Raw genomic sequence first — 17765 nt, forward strand, 5'->3', positions numbered from 1 at the left:
TTTGTTACTACATTTCACTGCTTCCTCTTCCATCCACTCACTTCTCCCTTTCATTTTCTGCAATCGCCACTTCTCACTAACTCTATTAGTCAGACTGCCCTGAAAGAGCAGAGGTAAAATTGTCTAATGAGAAACTCTTTTGTCTTGTAAGGTATAAACTGCCCTCACTAGTGATGGTGCCATGATAAAATATACCCAATACACTCTGTAAAGTGGTTCAAGTGAAGACAACACAGTCGAAATGTCCTTTAAGTGTTGTCGAGGACATGACCACCTCTCTGATGTTGGTGTCACATTTCCCTTCTCTGCTGCCAGCCACACACCCTCTTCCCCGCCTTGACATTAAGTAACATTGAATAACATCGTATATTTTGCAAACACGGAACAGAAGTGAATAACGTGGAACTTACCAGCACTGGCAGTAAGCTTGTGTCCAACTTGTTGCGACCAACCAACCGGATGGATGAGTGGGGATTTGAAATGACACCAAAACTCGTTAGTCTCATCCTGAGAGGAAAATAGCAGCTGGTGAATACACCTAAGCAAGCTAACTAGACTGCAGTAGAGACAACCACCTTGAAAGTAGATATGAAGACCATAATATGACATTTCCAGTCAGCTCTTAGAATATTACCAAAAGTCAGCACCAACTAAAAAGTAGAAAAACAAGAAACGGTTCAGGAAAACAAGATCCTCCGTACTGATGGGTCACAATAGCTACAGTGAAACAAACATCATGCAAAGGGGCCATTGTCTCCACTAGTGATACTAAAAAACAGGAACCTTCAGACCATAATTAACCAAAACACTAAGAATATACTAAGGCAACAAATAACTATTTACCAAAATATAAAAACTAAATAAAGCAAAACTGATTCCACTTAAGTCTCAACAAGTTACACCGAAATGAAATATCCCAGTCAAAGAACTCAGAGAAATACTATTCCATGTAATATTTCAAGATGAAAAACCTTAAAGCTTAATATTACTTTCGATTTTGATTGACCAACTCTTTGTTACAAGGTGAACTTAGCAGAGCCAGTGGCATGAAAAGAAGAAAGAAAAATACCCAGGACAGACTGCAAAGTGGTTAGCATTGGGAAGAGACATCCAGGCATAGAAACCAAACCAAATTTTACAATCGAGCACAACACAGCCCTGTGACTAACAGCATCAGCATGGAAAAACGGACATCAAATGATAATGAAACTCATTAAATTATAATTGCGAAACTCTCACTAGCAACAATAAAGACATCTCGTACATAAGAGATAAAGTTATCAAAAGCAGAAAATTACAACTTCTTAGTTATGAAGGTAATTAAGAATCAAACGATTTTATAAGTAGCTTTAACATTTTCCAAAAATTGCTACAATCCATCATATTATTTGGATATTTAAAAGAGAGAAGGGAGACAAAACCCTAAAACCACGTGAATCTAACCCTCAATATGTGTGTTTGTGCATGCACACAAGCACACACCTAATTGTCAGAGGTGTCATTCAATAAAAAACAAATGCTGGCTTTAAGAGTTTCCTTTGATTTAATTTTGATATTACCAATTGTGAAAGAATAACCTCACAGGTTTCCAACACTTCCAACCATTGCTCCACTTCATTACTGACAGCAAAACTGACCAGGAAGGGCCAAAAGCTCTTGAGTTTCTTTCTGATGTTTATGTCCTTTGTCAATACATCAGTAAAAGACACACACAGACACACACACACACACAGTGTGGACTTCCACAATTTCCACCCATCCAGTTCCACTCTAAACGATATTTACCCAAAAGTGCCACCCAGTGGTATTGAACCCAATACGATACAGTTGTGAAACAAACTTGTAACCATACAGCAATGTCTGTGGTACCTATTTAGGATTAGTCTCATCAGTTTATGACATCATACCAAAAACAGCAAAAACACCGATTCTCCCTTGGAAGTAGAACAAAACTCAAATATCTGCACTTTTAAAGTTCAAAAACTAAAGATCTTGACAATCGAATGACTGAACCAAACCACATAAAACCATTTTGAAAAAAAGAGACACCCAACATGATGTATGATGGAATTCTAGAAAGAATAGTTATAACCGAAACTCTCGAACAATCAAGGTTGACTTGGAAATATGCAAAACAACAAAGTATATGGAGACACGCACATTAGAATTGCTGCAATGATAGTATCCAAATGAAGTCAATATCTTTGAATGATAGTTATATTCCAATGATCCAGGGGCACTAAATGAATTTACTTGCAAAAAAGCAATGGAAGCTATCATTTTGAATAATAAAGGTTATTGCTACGACTTGCAGACACAGGAAAACAAGAAATATTGCAAAATTTCAAAGTATTGCTAGATTCACATTTTACTTAAGAACCTGTAAATGTTCAGAGTTGAAACCATGCTCAAGTCTACTGAGACTCAGGTGTCTTAAGACCAATAAATTAAATAGTGGGGTTGATGTAAACGACTGTACCTTATGAAGGATACCAGTTAAAGAAAGGGTACGACCAGAGAGGAACTCGATTCCAAATGATAAGTAACGGGAAAGACCACAAACTAAACAGCAGAAATCAAAGAAAATCTTGACAATAAACAACACCAAAAACACATCTTGAAAGTGTAATGCTTCAAGAAAACTTTGTTGCGGAAAATCTTGGTCAGGATCTAAAACCAAGAACTGTGTGGAGTCCAAGGACTCAGGGGGCCACTTACCTAGTTCCCATAGCACATAAAGTGACTCAGATCATGACATTCCCCTCCTGGACAGGATGTAGGAGGGCTCAGTGGACTGGAGCAGAGTAAAAGGAAGAGTTCTGCTCAAGAACACAATGCACCACCTGGCCCAGGGATTGGACCACAATCTCGTGATCACAAGTGCAACATCCTAACCACTAGGCCATGCATCTTTGCTTTCAGAATCCACTGCAAAACGGATTTTCCTAGATTCCTTTGAGCAACACATTAATAAATCATCGAAAATAATCCAAATGTCAGAAAGTAAAAAGCTTAATTTCAGATTCTCTTGAGCGACTTAATTAAAGGATTTAATCAACAGAAAATTGGAAGAGAGCGACCAGAACGGCTAAGTCTTTCAGATGATGCTAAAAATAGGAATTACAATTTGTCTTTGATAATCCAAAGTAAATTTAGAAAGCAATAATTTGTCAGAATAATGCCTACAATTTAAGGCTCCTCTGTTGGTTCCTGCCATTCAAGGGTAACAATGGTGGAAACAACAAAGAGTTGAAATTTTGGTTTTTCATTACAATTTGTCTACCGATAATAATGAGTAGAATGGGAGATATAATTTGTAAATATATACGAAAGGAGATCTGCATAAGTGGCTGTCTCTACAGGGAAAATAATCAACTGAAGATAAAAATAAATGTAGCTCTTAAAATAATTTTTGAAATTAATCAGAAATAATTTTAAGAGTAAAAAACAATGCAATTAATGGGGGGTTTAATCCCATAAACACTGCCATACAAATATTAGACAATATGAGAAATAAATAATCTTTTTTTTTTTTTTAAAAACTGATCATTTTCTGAAACAGAAAATTACACATTCATATGCTAAATGGTTTCCAGAGTTACATATTTTTAACAAATTTATATTACAATGTTTTTACACATTCTAAAGCTAAGACATGGATAAATAAGCATGAATAAAAATCTATTCTACAATTAGTGATTCTAGAGCACAACATATAACCATTCATCTCAGTCCTATCATGTTTTTTTTTTTTTTGTTCAATAAGGCCCTAAACCTCCTGATAGTCCACAAGCATCTCTTCTGCTACAAGTGCCTTCAACTACAAGCGTGACATCTTTTTACCGAGCTGATGTCATCCAACAAAGATGACCAACCTTTCAATGAATTCACTACAATCTCTAAACAACAGTCTCACTCAATACAATTGATGAATGTGACAAGATGGAATCTGCAACTATAAGTTGGTAGAGTTTAATTGAAGGGCATCAGTTTTTCACTGATCTTTAACAGTGAAAGACACACATACAATATCAGTTTCAAATTCTGGCATAAGGCCAGCAATTTTAGGAGGGGCTAGGTCAATTACATTGACTCCAGTGCTCAACTGGTACTTACTTTATCGACCCCTAGATAAAATTTTAACTCAGAATGCAAAGACAGATGAAATCCTGCAAAGTAATTTGTCTGATCCGATAACAATTCCATCTGTTCACTGCCTCATCATCCTCCTCCTCATCATTTTAACTGCCACTTCTCTAACATACCTGGATAAGTCAGATGGAATTTGTTGCACGCATGCATGCAAACACAATAGGCTTCTATACAGTTTTCCACACAGCTAGAGTCAACTTGGGGCTATGGTACAAGACATTTGCCCAATGTGCCATGCTGTAGGATCAAACCAAAACCATGGAACTGTGAAGTAAAACTAACCAAGAAAACGCCACCCTGCATCCACCACATATTCTTACACCATTCGCCTATTATATTGTTCACGTAATTCTTCAGTTATTTTAATAAATTATTTCATTAAGAGTTATGAGAATAATAATTGCACTTCAATTAAAAAATATATTTTACAAATTATCAATTAAGTGAAGTGCAAAGATCTATGGCTACCACATACTTCAAAATCCACATACCATCATTAAAATTTCTTTTTTCCTCTCTATGTTAATGCTGTCAATTGCTCCCTGTCTCCCTTATTATTATTTCTCTCCCCTTTATTATTATTATTATTATATTCATTACATTACCTTCACAGGAGGAAATGGTACAAAGACACTAGATTCCCCTCTCATATGATCTCATAGTTTAAATTCTGAAATGATGCTTTTTTTCCCATCCAGATAATTCCTCATCTGTTAAATTGTTTCCCCACCTCTTCAGTCTCTTTTATCTGTGATATAATCTGAATTAGAATTGTGCCAAACAAGGCACTCGTTAATGTTCCTATATTGCAATTTACAGAGTACCTATCTCCACAGGCATTACTAATCGTAATAAAAAGCTCATCAATACTGAGAAAGGAGGTTAGTACTTACCCCTTCATACTGTAATTTCAAACGCCCACCGACAATTTCATCAATTGTGGCAACCCGCATAGATGAAACGCACATCTTGTTCACTACTTCCACATGCATTCCCCTTTTAAACTTGTGATCGTTTAGAGAATCTAACACCTGTAACGAGGCAATTGGAAATAGAATGTCAAAACCTGGAAATTTTCAGAAATTAAAAATGGAAGTAAACAAAACCTGGAAACTTTATTCAGAATTTCTGATGCAAAAAACCATTTCAATCAACAGCTGATTAATTGATAGTTTAAATCAACAACATCCATAAGGAAGGGTTTGGAGCTTTTTGTAAAAATGGTGGGAGTTCTAAGTTGCAGTCAGAGTATAACAATTGTTGTTTCTCAGTACTCCAGTTGTGCCCACCACCAAAGCCTTGTGGTATATATTAGCAACAATACCGACCACATCACACAGCATGCTGCAACAACTACATTAACCCATTAGTGCCCATGGTCCCTTTTTTTTTTTAGGACCAAAAGGATAATCCATCATATTTCTGTAACACCTGTAATTTTCTGAGATGTCTTTAGTTAGTCATCAAAACTGGAGTGTCTTTCAAATACTGTAATAAAAATTTTTTTTTATATAGCACCACCCAATCATGGCTGTTTGCCAGCCTCCTCTGGCCTCTGTGCTGGTGGCATGTAAAAAACACCCACTACACTCACGGAGAGGTTGGCATTAGGAAGGGCATCCAGCTGTAGAAATACTGCCAAACCAGACTGGAGCTTGGTGCAGCCTCCTGGCTTCCCAGACCCCAGTCGAACTGTCCAACCCATGCTAGCATGGAAAACGGACGTTAAATAATGATGATGATTTAGTATCAGATAAAGCTGTTTAAAAAAAATGATTTTTGGTAATAAATTGCAGAAAAAATTTGGGCACTAATGGCATGAATAATAAATCCACTCTCCAACACGAAACAGTTTAGAAAATCCGTCACCACATGGCTTAACTTTCCTTGCAACGTCTTATCTTTTAGCTTCCGTTTCAGTCAAAGGACTGCAGCCATGCCAAGGCACCATCTTAAAAAGTTTTAGCCAGATACATCAACCCACAGTAATTATCTTTAAGCCTGTTACATATTCTATTGAGTCTCTCTTGCCAAACTGCTGAGTTACGGGAATGTAAACAAACCAACAGTGGTTGTCAAGTGATACACACACACACACACGACAGGCTTCCACACATTTCCGTTTACCAAGTTTAGTCATAAGGCATTGGTCAACCAGGGTCTATAGTGGAAGGCACTGTGCCTAAGATGCTACACAGTGGGACTGAACCTGAAACCACATGGTTGCAAAGCAAACTTCTTAACCACACAGCCAAGCTATAAAATATATTTTTCTTCTTCTTTAAGAGACAAAAATTGCATCCATTACATCACAGAAATACTTTTAAAAGATATTTAGCTTTTTAAAAACCAATTTTCCTTTGCCACCAGCATATATCAAAATATGCATTATTTGTGAAGGAAGATGGCCTTGTGGTTAGAGTGTTGCACTCATGGTTGCTAGATTGTGGGTTCAATTCCTGGACTAGGCAGCATGTTGTGTTCTTTTCTTGAGCAAGATACTTCATTTCACGTTCTTCCAATCTGCTCAGCTGTAAATGGGTAACCTTGGAAGGGGACAGCCTTCCAGTCGGGGAGAATGTTGGCCTGCTCGCCTAGCCAGGAGGGGGGTATTCAAAGGCTAAAACAATGCAAAGTGCATTGTGACCAGTGATGTATAACAACATCTGATAGGCTGGTCAATGTCGTGATGTGTGTGTGTGTGAAGGCACATGGCTTAGTGGTTAGGGTGTTGCACTCATGATCACTGGATTATGGGTTCGATTCCCGGACAGGGTAGTACATTGTGTTCTTGAACTAAACCCTTCATTTAATGTCGGCCCAGTCCATTCAGCTGTAAATAAGTAACTTTCTGATCAGGGGCAATGTTGGCCTGCCCACCTGGGCAGCAGAGCAGGATGGCATCATCTGAAAGCTAAAACAATGCAAAGCGCATTGTGACCAGTGATGTATAACAACATCTGATGGCATGGTCAATGCTGTGATACCATGACACGCATCATTTACCACTGTGTCAAATAATGAACAATCATTACCAGATTATAAAAGTTACTTGGGAGTGTTCTCGCACCAGTAAGCCGCTTAACCAAAAACTCCTTCCAGTCAGCATACTTGGTTTGAATAGCTGCAAATGTAAAAAAACAAAAAATACAATAAAAAAAAAAGAAACAAGTATTTGCTGTCTCCTATTGCTCCTTTTTTATTATTGTTTTTATTTTCATTCCAGATAATTATTAGAAATATGTTGTCCTTCATTGGATTAAAAATTTGGGATATTTTAACCCTTTCTTTACCATATTTCTGTTGAGATGCTCTGTGTTTCTTTCAATTACTTTTAAATATAACAAAGAATTTAGTAAAATAACTTAGTTACCATTCAGCTTGTATTAGGAACATAAATTGTGACTAAGGTTTGGTGGAAGATTTTAATTCAGAACTTATGAAAACAAGACATTTGTACTCAGAGCCAGAGGCAGTTTCAGCCAAGTTGGTATCAAAAGGGTTAAGCTAACAAACAATTATTCACCAACAAACTAGATACTGTAGTTTTATTTACTATATTTACCTCTACATTTATCTTCAATTAATTTGAAATAATGTATGGATTCAGGAATAAAACACTTCAAGATAATCTAAATGTAGAGCAGGATGATGATGATGATGATGATGATGATGTATCTCATTCTTATCGTTATTTAACTTCCGTTTTCCTTGCCAGCATTTGTTGGACGGTTTGACAGGATCCACCATGCCACAGTGGTTTCCATGGCTGGATGCCCTTCCTAACTCCAACCACTTTACCAGGTTGAGCATTTCCCCCTTTTTTTGCATACCACTGACACTCATTAGGTTGCCAAGTAACTTACAAGACAGAAGAGAACAAGAAAAGGGAGAGAGAAAGAATAAGAAGGACTAAATGGAGGGGGTATTTGTAAGGAGGAGGAGGTGGCTTTATGCCAGGTGTTCAGAGGCCAGAGAAACAAACACAGGTGTCTTGCCATGGAGGAGGTACATGGCTACCCCACTACAAGGAGGGGGACGGGGCGGAGAGTGCTGTAGCTGGGAAGAAGAATGTACTTTTTTTATTTACCTATTTCTTTACTACCCACAAGGGGCTAAACATAGAGGGGATAAACAAGGACAGATAAACGGATTAAGTCGATTATATCGACCCCAGTGCATAACTGGTACTTAATTTATCGACCCCGAAAGGATGAAAGGCAAAGTCGACCTCAGAACCTTGCGGCAGATGAAATACCTCTAAGTATTCTGACCGATGTGCTAACGATTCTGCCAGCTCGCCGCCTTTTACTTTTTTATTTACCTCCAAAGAAGTCAACAACATAGAAAATTATAATCTCATCAACAGCAACCCATCTCAGATATTTAGACAAAGTCTTGCTTCTAAATCTTTTAAGTTGTGTAACCACAAACATTTGCAGTTTAGCTCTCTGACTTTATAACTCAACAACAATGGAGAGGCAGAAATTGCAATTGTTTAATATTTATCAGAGAGAATATTTGGCTGCTGCCCCAGCAAATTAAGAGATTTATGAGGCAATGCCAGATACCTTGCCAAAGGGAATCTAAACCTTTAACATTCACATCACTCTGTCAAATGTAATGCTTATTAATTCATGTTGTTTTGATGTAAATAATGCATTATTTTGTAGTTTTGAGATTTCAATGATGTGATTTTTTAAATTTTAGAATGGCATTGTAGGGTAGGTGCGAGAGGCCAGACCTGGCCATTTGAACAGATAGGATATTTGGACTGGATATGCTAAAGGGTTAAAGGAGCAGAAAAAATGTTTAGCAAACCCACTTTGTTGGCAACAAAACATTTGTTTTCTCACAGAAAATGTGATAAGGGCACCTGTGAATGTTTTATTTTCTTTTTTTTCCATCCAGAGTTTCTTGCATTTACACCCCACTAAAATACAAGCAACCTATGATGTATAATATATTTTACAATTTTACATTTATATTCTTTAAAGTGGTCCAAAAGAAACAAATTTCTGCAGAGTGTGTTATTCAAAGCACCCATGCAGAGCCACATAAAAGCACTCAGGATACTCTGTAAACTGTATTTCTAAAAAAGACAATAAATACTCACATTCTGGAGGAACAAGCGGTTTGCCGATGGTTGCGCACCACCCTACAGGGTGGACATCTCTGGTACAAAGGTTTATCCAAAAATCTTTAGATGAATCATTTCCAAAACCTTCATATCTCATCAGAGCTTTGTAACCTAAGAAAATGCAATTTGGCAAAGAATTTGGGATTAATTAAAAAGTAAACATGGCAAACACCAGAAAAAGAACAACAAAAACAGAAGAAACAGAAAAAGGGGAAACAGGGGGGGAGCTGTCTTTAAAGGGTTTGAAGGAAACCATTTATGTTTTGCTTGTTTCAGTCATTGGAGTGTGGCCATGCTGGGGCACCACCATGAAGAGTTTAGTCCAATCAAATCGACTTCACTACTTGATTTTATGTCTGGTATGCATTCTGTTTGGTCTCTTTTGCCAAACTGCTAAGTTATAGGGATGTAAACAAACTTATACCAGTTGTCAAGTGATGAGGTGTGTACACACACACACACACACATGATGGGCTTCTACAGTTTCCATTCACCAAATTCACTTACAAGGCCTGGGTCCGTAGCAGAAGACACTGCTGCACAGTGGGAGTGAGTCCCAAAACCACATGGTTGCAAAGCAACCAGCTTAACCACACAGCCAAGGTTGCATTGCTGTTTTAAAGCTTCACATGATGGAATACTCTAATGTATTTCAAACATGTACGAGTGAAAACCTAACAGAAAAAAATAGATATTTGATATACTTTAACAAAAAGAAGTGAAACTTAGAACCCGTACCAGTGACACGTTAAAAGCACCATCCGAACGTGGCAGTTGCCAGCGCCGCCTGACTGGCATCTGCGTTGGCGACACATAAAAGCACCAACCAATCGTGGGCGTTGCCAGCCTCCCCTGGCCCCTGTGCCGGTGGCACTTAAAAAGCACCCACTACACTCACGGAGTGGTTGGTTTTTAGGAAGGACATCCAGCTGTAGAAACACTGCCAGATCAGACTGGAGCCTGGTGCAGCCTCTGGCTTCCCAGACCCTGGTCGAACCGTCCAACCCATGCTAGCATGGAAAATGAACGTTAAACGATGATGATGATGATGAATAATCTAACCTATCAAATTTTAGAATGCATGGCTTTTGGGTTCAGTCCCACTGTGCAGCACCTTGGACAAGTGTCTTCTGCTATGGACCCAGGCTGACCATTTGGCATTAATATTACACTGCTAAATGAAATGCTTATTTATTCACAAGGTTTTGAATTAATCATGCATTGTCGCGTAGATCCAAGATTTTAATGATGTCACTATTTGAGAATGACATTGTCGAGTAGGTGCAAGAAGTTGGATCTGGCTAATTTGAACATAAGATGAGTAGAATATTTCGGCCAGATCTGACCAGTTTAAATGCTAAACGACCAAAGAGTACAAAGACATTTCAAAGTGTTGCATGAGAATCAGAACAAACACAGCAAGGCATTCTGTTCACCACGCTAGCAGCAGCTCTGGCAGTTCACAGCAAAAGGACACTCATTTACCTGCAATTTTGGTAACAGTTGCAATCCAAAAGACATTGGCAAGGTCTGTGTCGTAGTTGGGAACTTCTACTTTCATGCCAACAGTAATGTTGTCCCAGCCATCACTCATTGCAGCCTGAAAGTAAAAACTCAAACAATTAGCATGTAGAACGGATATTACATTTCAGTTACACTCACATCTTCACGTGAAGTCATTTGTTTCACACACACACACCGGACCGGATTCTCTACAGTGTTGGCACCTGGAGTGTCGACAAGTGCTCACAGCCCTCTGCCAGTTGGGCAATACAGTCGGTGGGAGTTCCACATTGGAGTTCTGTAAGGAATTAGTGGTGGACAAGAGCAATGATGTCCTTGAGATTTCTAGCTGGCAAGAGTCATGAATCTCCTCAACAGCAAGACACCTGTTCTTGTCCTATCACCTGGAATAAAGCCAACTTCCACAATACCACAACCCCTCAGTTGAAGGATCTTGTCTTGCAGGTTACTCACTGACCCCCATGCTGGCATGTTATGGACAGTTCAACAGGGGATAGTGACCCAGAGAACTTTATTAAGATCCATTGGCTGTTTTGACCTGGTCTCTATGGCTAGAACCACTTTACAGAATGTATCGAGTGCTTTTTTTACATGGCACCAGCACCAGTGGGGTCACCTAATACCTTGCAGAACAGGACCCCACTCGACTGAGGTGAGGATGAGTAGGATTGAGGGAGGTGGCTTTGTGACAGGTAATAAAAGGTTAAAGTATGACTAGGGTTCCTTTCAATTTCCATTAAGCCAAATCTATTCAGCCCTGGGTTATAGAAGAAGACGCTTGCCCAATATGCTGTGCAGTGGAACTGAACCCAAGACCACATAGTTGGGAAGCAAGCTTCTTAACCACACAGCCATGTCTGTACCATGTTTACTAGCAGATGGTTTGAAACACTGTGGTGAAGAAAGAAGAATACTGCAGACGCAAACTGTTTTGTCTTCTTGTTGATAAAGAGTGAGATGGAGGAAGGGAGATTCCATTACAAATTGGAAGGAGCCAGGAGTTACTGGTTTAAGAGTTGCTGGGCTAATCAACAACAACAAGAACAACATGTAGAGCAAAATCACAGCAGCCACCAAACTTACATGTTTAAAACAGCTAACAGGGGCAGCTTCAGCACAGGAAGATTTTAAATAAGGTCCCCAATCAAAAATCTTGTCACCTGAAAAAAAAAAATTATATTTCAGTTTAAAAAATTAGTTGAAATAATCATTTAAAAGAAATTTTCTTGAGTTAAATCTCAAAACAGATTTTGATTTACACACCTATAAAACGGCTCAAATTCTTCACACCAGCTGATCTGAAGGTTTGATGGCCTTCATTGAACCACACTGGGTACAGGAGTGGAGTACGGAGCTTTCTGCTGAGCGCAAACCTTTGGTTATGCATCATGCTTTCTAGCACCCTTCTATACAACACTATGTGTCAATTTGGTTGAGTCAATCTTTTGCCACCCTTGACATTTGTCTGTGGGAGCACAGAGTCTTCAGGGAAGTCATAACATACCTGGAGGTCTTGTGCATCCACAGGTGAGAGTAGCAAGAGACTGACTCAACCAAAACAAAATATATTAATCTTTACTATGATACTGAGTACTTTGTTTTCTGACAGCCAACATTAAACATGCACACACCAAGTTAAAAATAGGTGTTTTTAAATACATAAATACAATGAACTGAATAAAGGACTCAATACAAGTCGTCGTCGTTTAACATCCGCTTTCCATGCTGGCATGGGTTGGACGGTTTGACTGAGGACTGGCGAGCCAGAAAGCTGCACCAGGTTCCAATCTGATCTGACAAAGTTTCCACAGCTGGATGCCCTTCCTAATATACAAACATGTACATATACACACACACACATAAATACATACAAATAAAAATCAATATATATATATATATATACATATATATATATATACACACACATATATTTATACATACATATATATACATATATACATACATATACACACACACGCATACAGCTAAAAATTCATGTGGTACTGATGCAATCTTAGCGCACAATACGGAGGGCATTTGACAGCTAAACCAATGTCACTTATTTACAAAACGATACTCAAATTTATATACCACAATGTTCAGAACAGTCAGCATATCTTCCTACCCCACCAGCCATTCAACATGCCTGTACATGGTGAACCAAGTTATTAACACTCAATTCAAGGACACAAAACCAAAACACTTTGCACAGAACATTTTTTTTGGTTTTTCAAATTGGCAAAAATTTATTAGAAATCAAATTTCTCCATACTTTTGCTGCAGTTGATTGATGTTGGGAAACTTCGATGGTAGTATTGCAGGTTGGAAGATTTTAGACTGGATTTTTTACACATTTTACTCTGAAAAGAAGAAATAAAATGCAAAGTTAGAACACAACAGACACAGAGATCAAACAATATTATTTTGGGGTGGGAGGTGTTCTTAATAAACATTCTAATATGAGGTGGATAATTCAAATATCTACAGAGAGAAAACAATTTGTATTTTGGTGGATTTCTTCCCTATTACTCAATCTTTATGAGGAAGTGAGGCTAATGTTTCAAATAGCTTGTCTCAGATAAACAATGTCCCTACCCTAAAGTCAGATAAATTCATTCATTTTTCTCCCATTTTATTTTAATCCTCTCCTCTAGTAACACAAAAAATATTTGTACCATAGTGTTTTTTATATATGTATATATATACTTCTTGTAGCTCTATTCTTTCTCTACTGTTTTAGAAATTTGAATAAATTTTACCTCTTTTCAGATAAACGATACTGAAGTGTCAAGAAGGGGGGAAAAAATTCATCTAACAACAACCCAATACAGTGATTCCTCACCAAAATCTCATCTGTTCAGTATTAAGAAATGGTAATATCTTCAGCAGCTGTTTAATCCTTCTTATAGAAACATGGTAACATTTTGATTCCTAACAACAAACAATCCTGAAGTGTTGTCAGAAATCAAAAGCTGTCCCATTGTTGTGTCTGGCTCATATTCATAGCTGAGTGGCTTATTAATATTAGGAAGGGCAACTATTGTGGGCAAAACTATTTCAATCCAAGAAAAAGAAAATAAATTTAAAACCATTGAAGAAAAATAAAAACACACAATATTGATTCTACAAATCTGCGTTATCCTTTTTTTGCCCCTTTATGTCCCTTTGTAGAAAACTAACAACAAATAACAAGAAGAAACCTTTTATATATAACATGATGGTCTACACAATGTATGACCCAGAACCCACATAAGGCCCTCTGGAGATCCTTGTAGTCTATGGTGAACATGAAAATATTTAAATTAACATTCAGGTGTAACTCATTAAATACAGTGGAGGTAAGATGGAGGCTATTATCTATTCAAGAGCAGAGCTTAGATATGAAATAAACTAAAAAAAAACCATCCCCCGCTATCCTATCTGTCATTTGTAACTAAATATAAAAATATTTAAAACATTCATTTACTTTATTTGAAAATTTACTGCAGCCCGCAGCATTTTTCGTGAAAGCATTATGACGTTCGCCACTGTCCATGTTGTGTTGGCCTGTTGTAAAGGAAAAAAGATGCAGAGAACTTCTTCCGGTTTGTTGTATTGCACACAAAACATACAGAGAGGCAAAAAATAGATATATTTATTTCTAATTAACTCAATAATTTGGAAGATGAGTGAACTATATTAACACAATTAAGAAACAATATAACAATCAACAAGTTAGCTAAATTGTCAGAGTTCTCTTAGAAGAATCACAGAAAATCATTTTCCAAAGATGGTCATTCTGATATTGAGAGTCTTCACAATAGACCAGCTGTTATTGCTTTGTCTCCAAGACTTGAATTACATCTTGTACATTTGCAAGTATATGATTAACCAATTTCCATACAACAGGTAATGTTCAGATACAGTTATCTTGGTTTGCTTCTTGGTAAGATAGTTTTTTTTGCCAAAATCCAAAATGGACCACCACAAAAAGTATATGTTTGACGATTACAAACTCAATAGTTGACACTTTTAAATCTTCCAAAATCTTCCCTATCAGTAGTAAAGGCTGTCCATGTCAGTCCCATGATGTAAACAAAACGGATGGAACGGTCATTACCTAGACTCATAGCCTTTTTTTACACCAATACAACAAGTTGACCAATAGATGAAAGTGTTTGGCTGTATTCTAACATGTTCAAAGAGTAGACTACAACCAGGAAACTTTCCAAACATGGCCTGTCTCTTAAGTATTCTGAATGGAATTTCTTACCATTATACCACTCTCCCAAAACGACATGCTTTTGAGGCTCACAACAGAGCTGACCAATGGCTACCTAGTATTATTTATATTTCTGGAGTAGCTTGGAATATAACAAGCCCCCACCCCTTGAGGCCTTCGAATCTAAATACTTTTGCATACCTTATCATTGTGATCCAGTGGGTCTTGCAATACAGATTCAGGACAAATCACTAACACCCTCATGGATTAAAGGATGATACTCTATCATACCCTAGCATATTGGATGAAAGAGGCATTTCTTGTGAATGGGACACAATCGCATTTCTATATATACATAAATATATATATTGAGCAGATGCTTGGGAGTGGAATAAGGGTGAGACTGAAGAGTTTGGTACGGAGAGGAGGCAACTGGAAGTCACACTGTATAAAGGTAGGAGCAGTCAGAACCAGCTGCTGGACGGAGCCGAGAGGATTGGAGAAATTTGTGGCATGGCGAATCTTGTGCATGCAGAGATGAGGACAGCAGAGCAGAGTATGAGAGGCTTGGTCTAATGTGTGTGTGTGTGTGTGTGTGTGTGTGTGTAAGCGGATGCAACCGTTTATCTTTCATTTGTTCCAGTCATCAGACTCTGGCCAAGCTGAGGCACCACTTTCAAGAATTCTTAATCTAATGAATTGATCCCAGTTCTTATTCATTTATTTTAAAGTCTGGTACTTATTCTGCTAGTCTCTTTTGCTGAACTGCTAAGTTACAGGAATGTTAACACATGAACACAAACACACACACACACACACACACACATATTATACAACAGGCTTCTGTCAGTTTCCGTCAACCAAATCCATCCCCAAGGCTTTGGTAGGCTCAAAGCTATAATAGAAGACACTTGCCTAAGCTTCCACACAGTGGGACTGAACCTGGAAACACATGATTAGGAAGCAAGCTTCTTACCACACAGCCATTGCATGTGCCACGCATAATGTTAAAATATAATCTAAGAACAAAATTCAGTAGTTTGGTCTGAGAACAAACTGCATACAGAGATATCTCAGCAGGGGAAAGGATAACCACAAAATTATCCTTTTTGCTAATGGCTCACTCTGCCATTCCTATTGTTACTTTAGTGACCACCCCCAAAGACCATCCATTCAGCTCTTCTCTTGTCACCCGCATTACATCTAACCGAGTGCTTCCTCCTAAAAATATCACTCTGGAATTAATCTCCTGCCCAGACTTTCCCTGTAGTTCCTTCAAATTGAACATGGCATTAATCTTGCCAGTCTTTGAGTTCTGTGAACATCATGGATGCATCCTCTTCCTTCCAGACCAAACATTAAATAATAAAGCAATTAAAAGAAAAAAGAAAAAAAAACCCAGCTCATCCTAACTCAAAACACAAGGTATTCCACAATTATACCCAGCTTAACAAAATATATCAAGCTAGATTTAGCAATATGCTAAAAATAGCAACCAAATTTTCTTCAAATCATACTTTAAAAAAATGATCACGCTGGAAAAGCAGAAAGCATTTTCAAATGTAAATAAATCCATTTGGCAGGTTTCTTTGGTTCAACATTGATAATAAAAGAAAAAAAAGCAACAAAAAGGCTTTCCCTGAATGATGCCAGAGCAATTAAAGCTTTTTGTAACTGGTGCTCCGTTGATTAGGACAGTAAGGGTTCCAATTGGTTTAATCAACGGAACAACCTGTGTGTGAAATAAACGTGCATGTGGCTGAGTACTCCACAGACATCAGCACCCTTAATGTAGTTCTCAGGAACTACTCATTTTTGCCAGCTGAGTGGACTAGTGAAATAAAGTGTCTTGCTCAAGGACACAACGCGTCACCAGGTATTGAACTCACAAACCAAATATCCCAACCCATTAAGCCATACGCCTTCACTATAAAGCTTTCTGTAGGCTCTAAGATTCACAGACTTCCACGGGAAGCAATTCAAACCATCACTAAACCAAACAAACAAATTTCTAGAGTCAACAGCAACCATGATGAAATTTGCTTGTTGATCTGCTAGAAATAGAAATCAAACCACCTTCAAATAACTCTAAAGAGTTTTAAATAAAGAAGGAGACGTTGGACACCATATTTCCTGACATAAAGAAAGGACAATCATGACTTCAATGCATTGTGTTGTTAGAAATCTGCTTGATCAGGACTGTCCTGGGGCTAAACAACTATAAAAACCACTGAACAGGTAAATGAAGAAAAAAAAGGTCTTAACAACCTTACAAGTGATTTTGGTTGAAATAAGTTGAGGGAAATAGGAAAGAAAAAAAAACGAGAATTTCACTTTGCACCTAAATGTGTTATAACGATAGCTTGAATACAGTTAAAAGCGATAATGCTGAAATAGGCTGTTTACCAAAATGCTGAAGCGGCAGGGTCAATGTAGAGAGCATTAATAATCATTACAGAACAAGACCCCCCCCTCACCTCGTCACAACTGACCGCAAAACGAGGAAGTCTAAATATAGAGACACTTAAAGGGTTAACAAAAGTGGTCGGAAGAAACAAAAACACAAAAAAAGAATAATATGAAGTGAGATAAGCAGGGCTGTGGAGCTGAAACAAAAGACTTTCACTCCCATTCCTCTACTATTGGCGACTCTGACTCCTCTTCATGTAATGAAGTGACTCTGGTCTGCATATCTCATAAAGCATATGCATGCACTTATACTCTGAGTAGGCCCATAGGTTATAAAGA

The 17765-nt window shown here is 37.8% G+C and overlaps 1 protein-coding gene across 3 annotated transcripts in view; it reads right to left on the reverse strand.

The window, feature by feature from the left end:
• The window catches only part of LOC115213860 (MBT domain-containing protein 1), a 48343-nt gene that overhangs the window by 13850 nt on the left and 16728 nt on the right, over positions 1-17765 (reverse strand). For 2 of the 3 annotated variants that reach the window (XM_029782801.2, XM_036504455.1), the window contains exons 4-10: positions 13089-13176; positions 11900-11976; positions 10778-10892; positions 9269-9403; positions 7188-7276; positions 5046-5183; positions 411-507 (exon numbers count right to left, since the gene is read on the reverse strand). In XM_029782801.2, the coding sequence (XP_029638661.1) occupies positions 411-507; positions 5046-5183; positions 7188-7276; positions 9269-9403; positions 10778-10892; positions 11900-11976; positions 13089-13176 (739 nt within the window). Of the gene's footprint in view, positions 1-410; positions 508-5045; positions 5184-7187; positions 7277-9268; positions 9404-10777; positions 10893-11899; positions 11977-13088; positions 13177-14282; positions 14363-17765 lie in introns of all 3 variants that reach the window. The other variant, XM_029782802.1, reaches the window with a different exon arrangement.

Source organism: Octopus sinensis, linkage group LG7, assembly GCF_006345805.1.
Source record: "Octopus sinensis linkage group LG7, ASM634580v1, whole genome shotgun sequence".
NCBI lineage: Eukaryota > Metazoa > Mollusca > Cephalopoda > Octopoda > Octopodidae > Octopus > Octopus sinensis.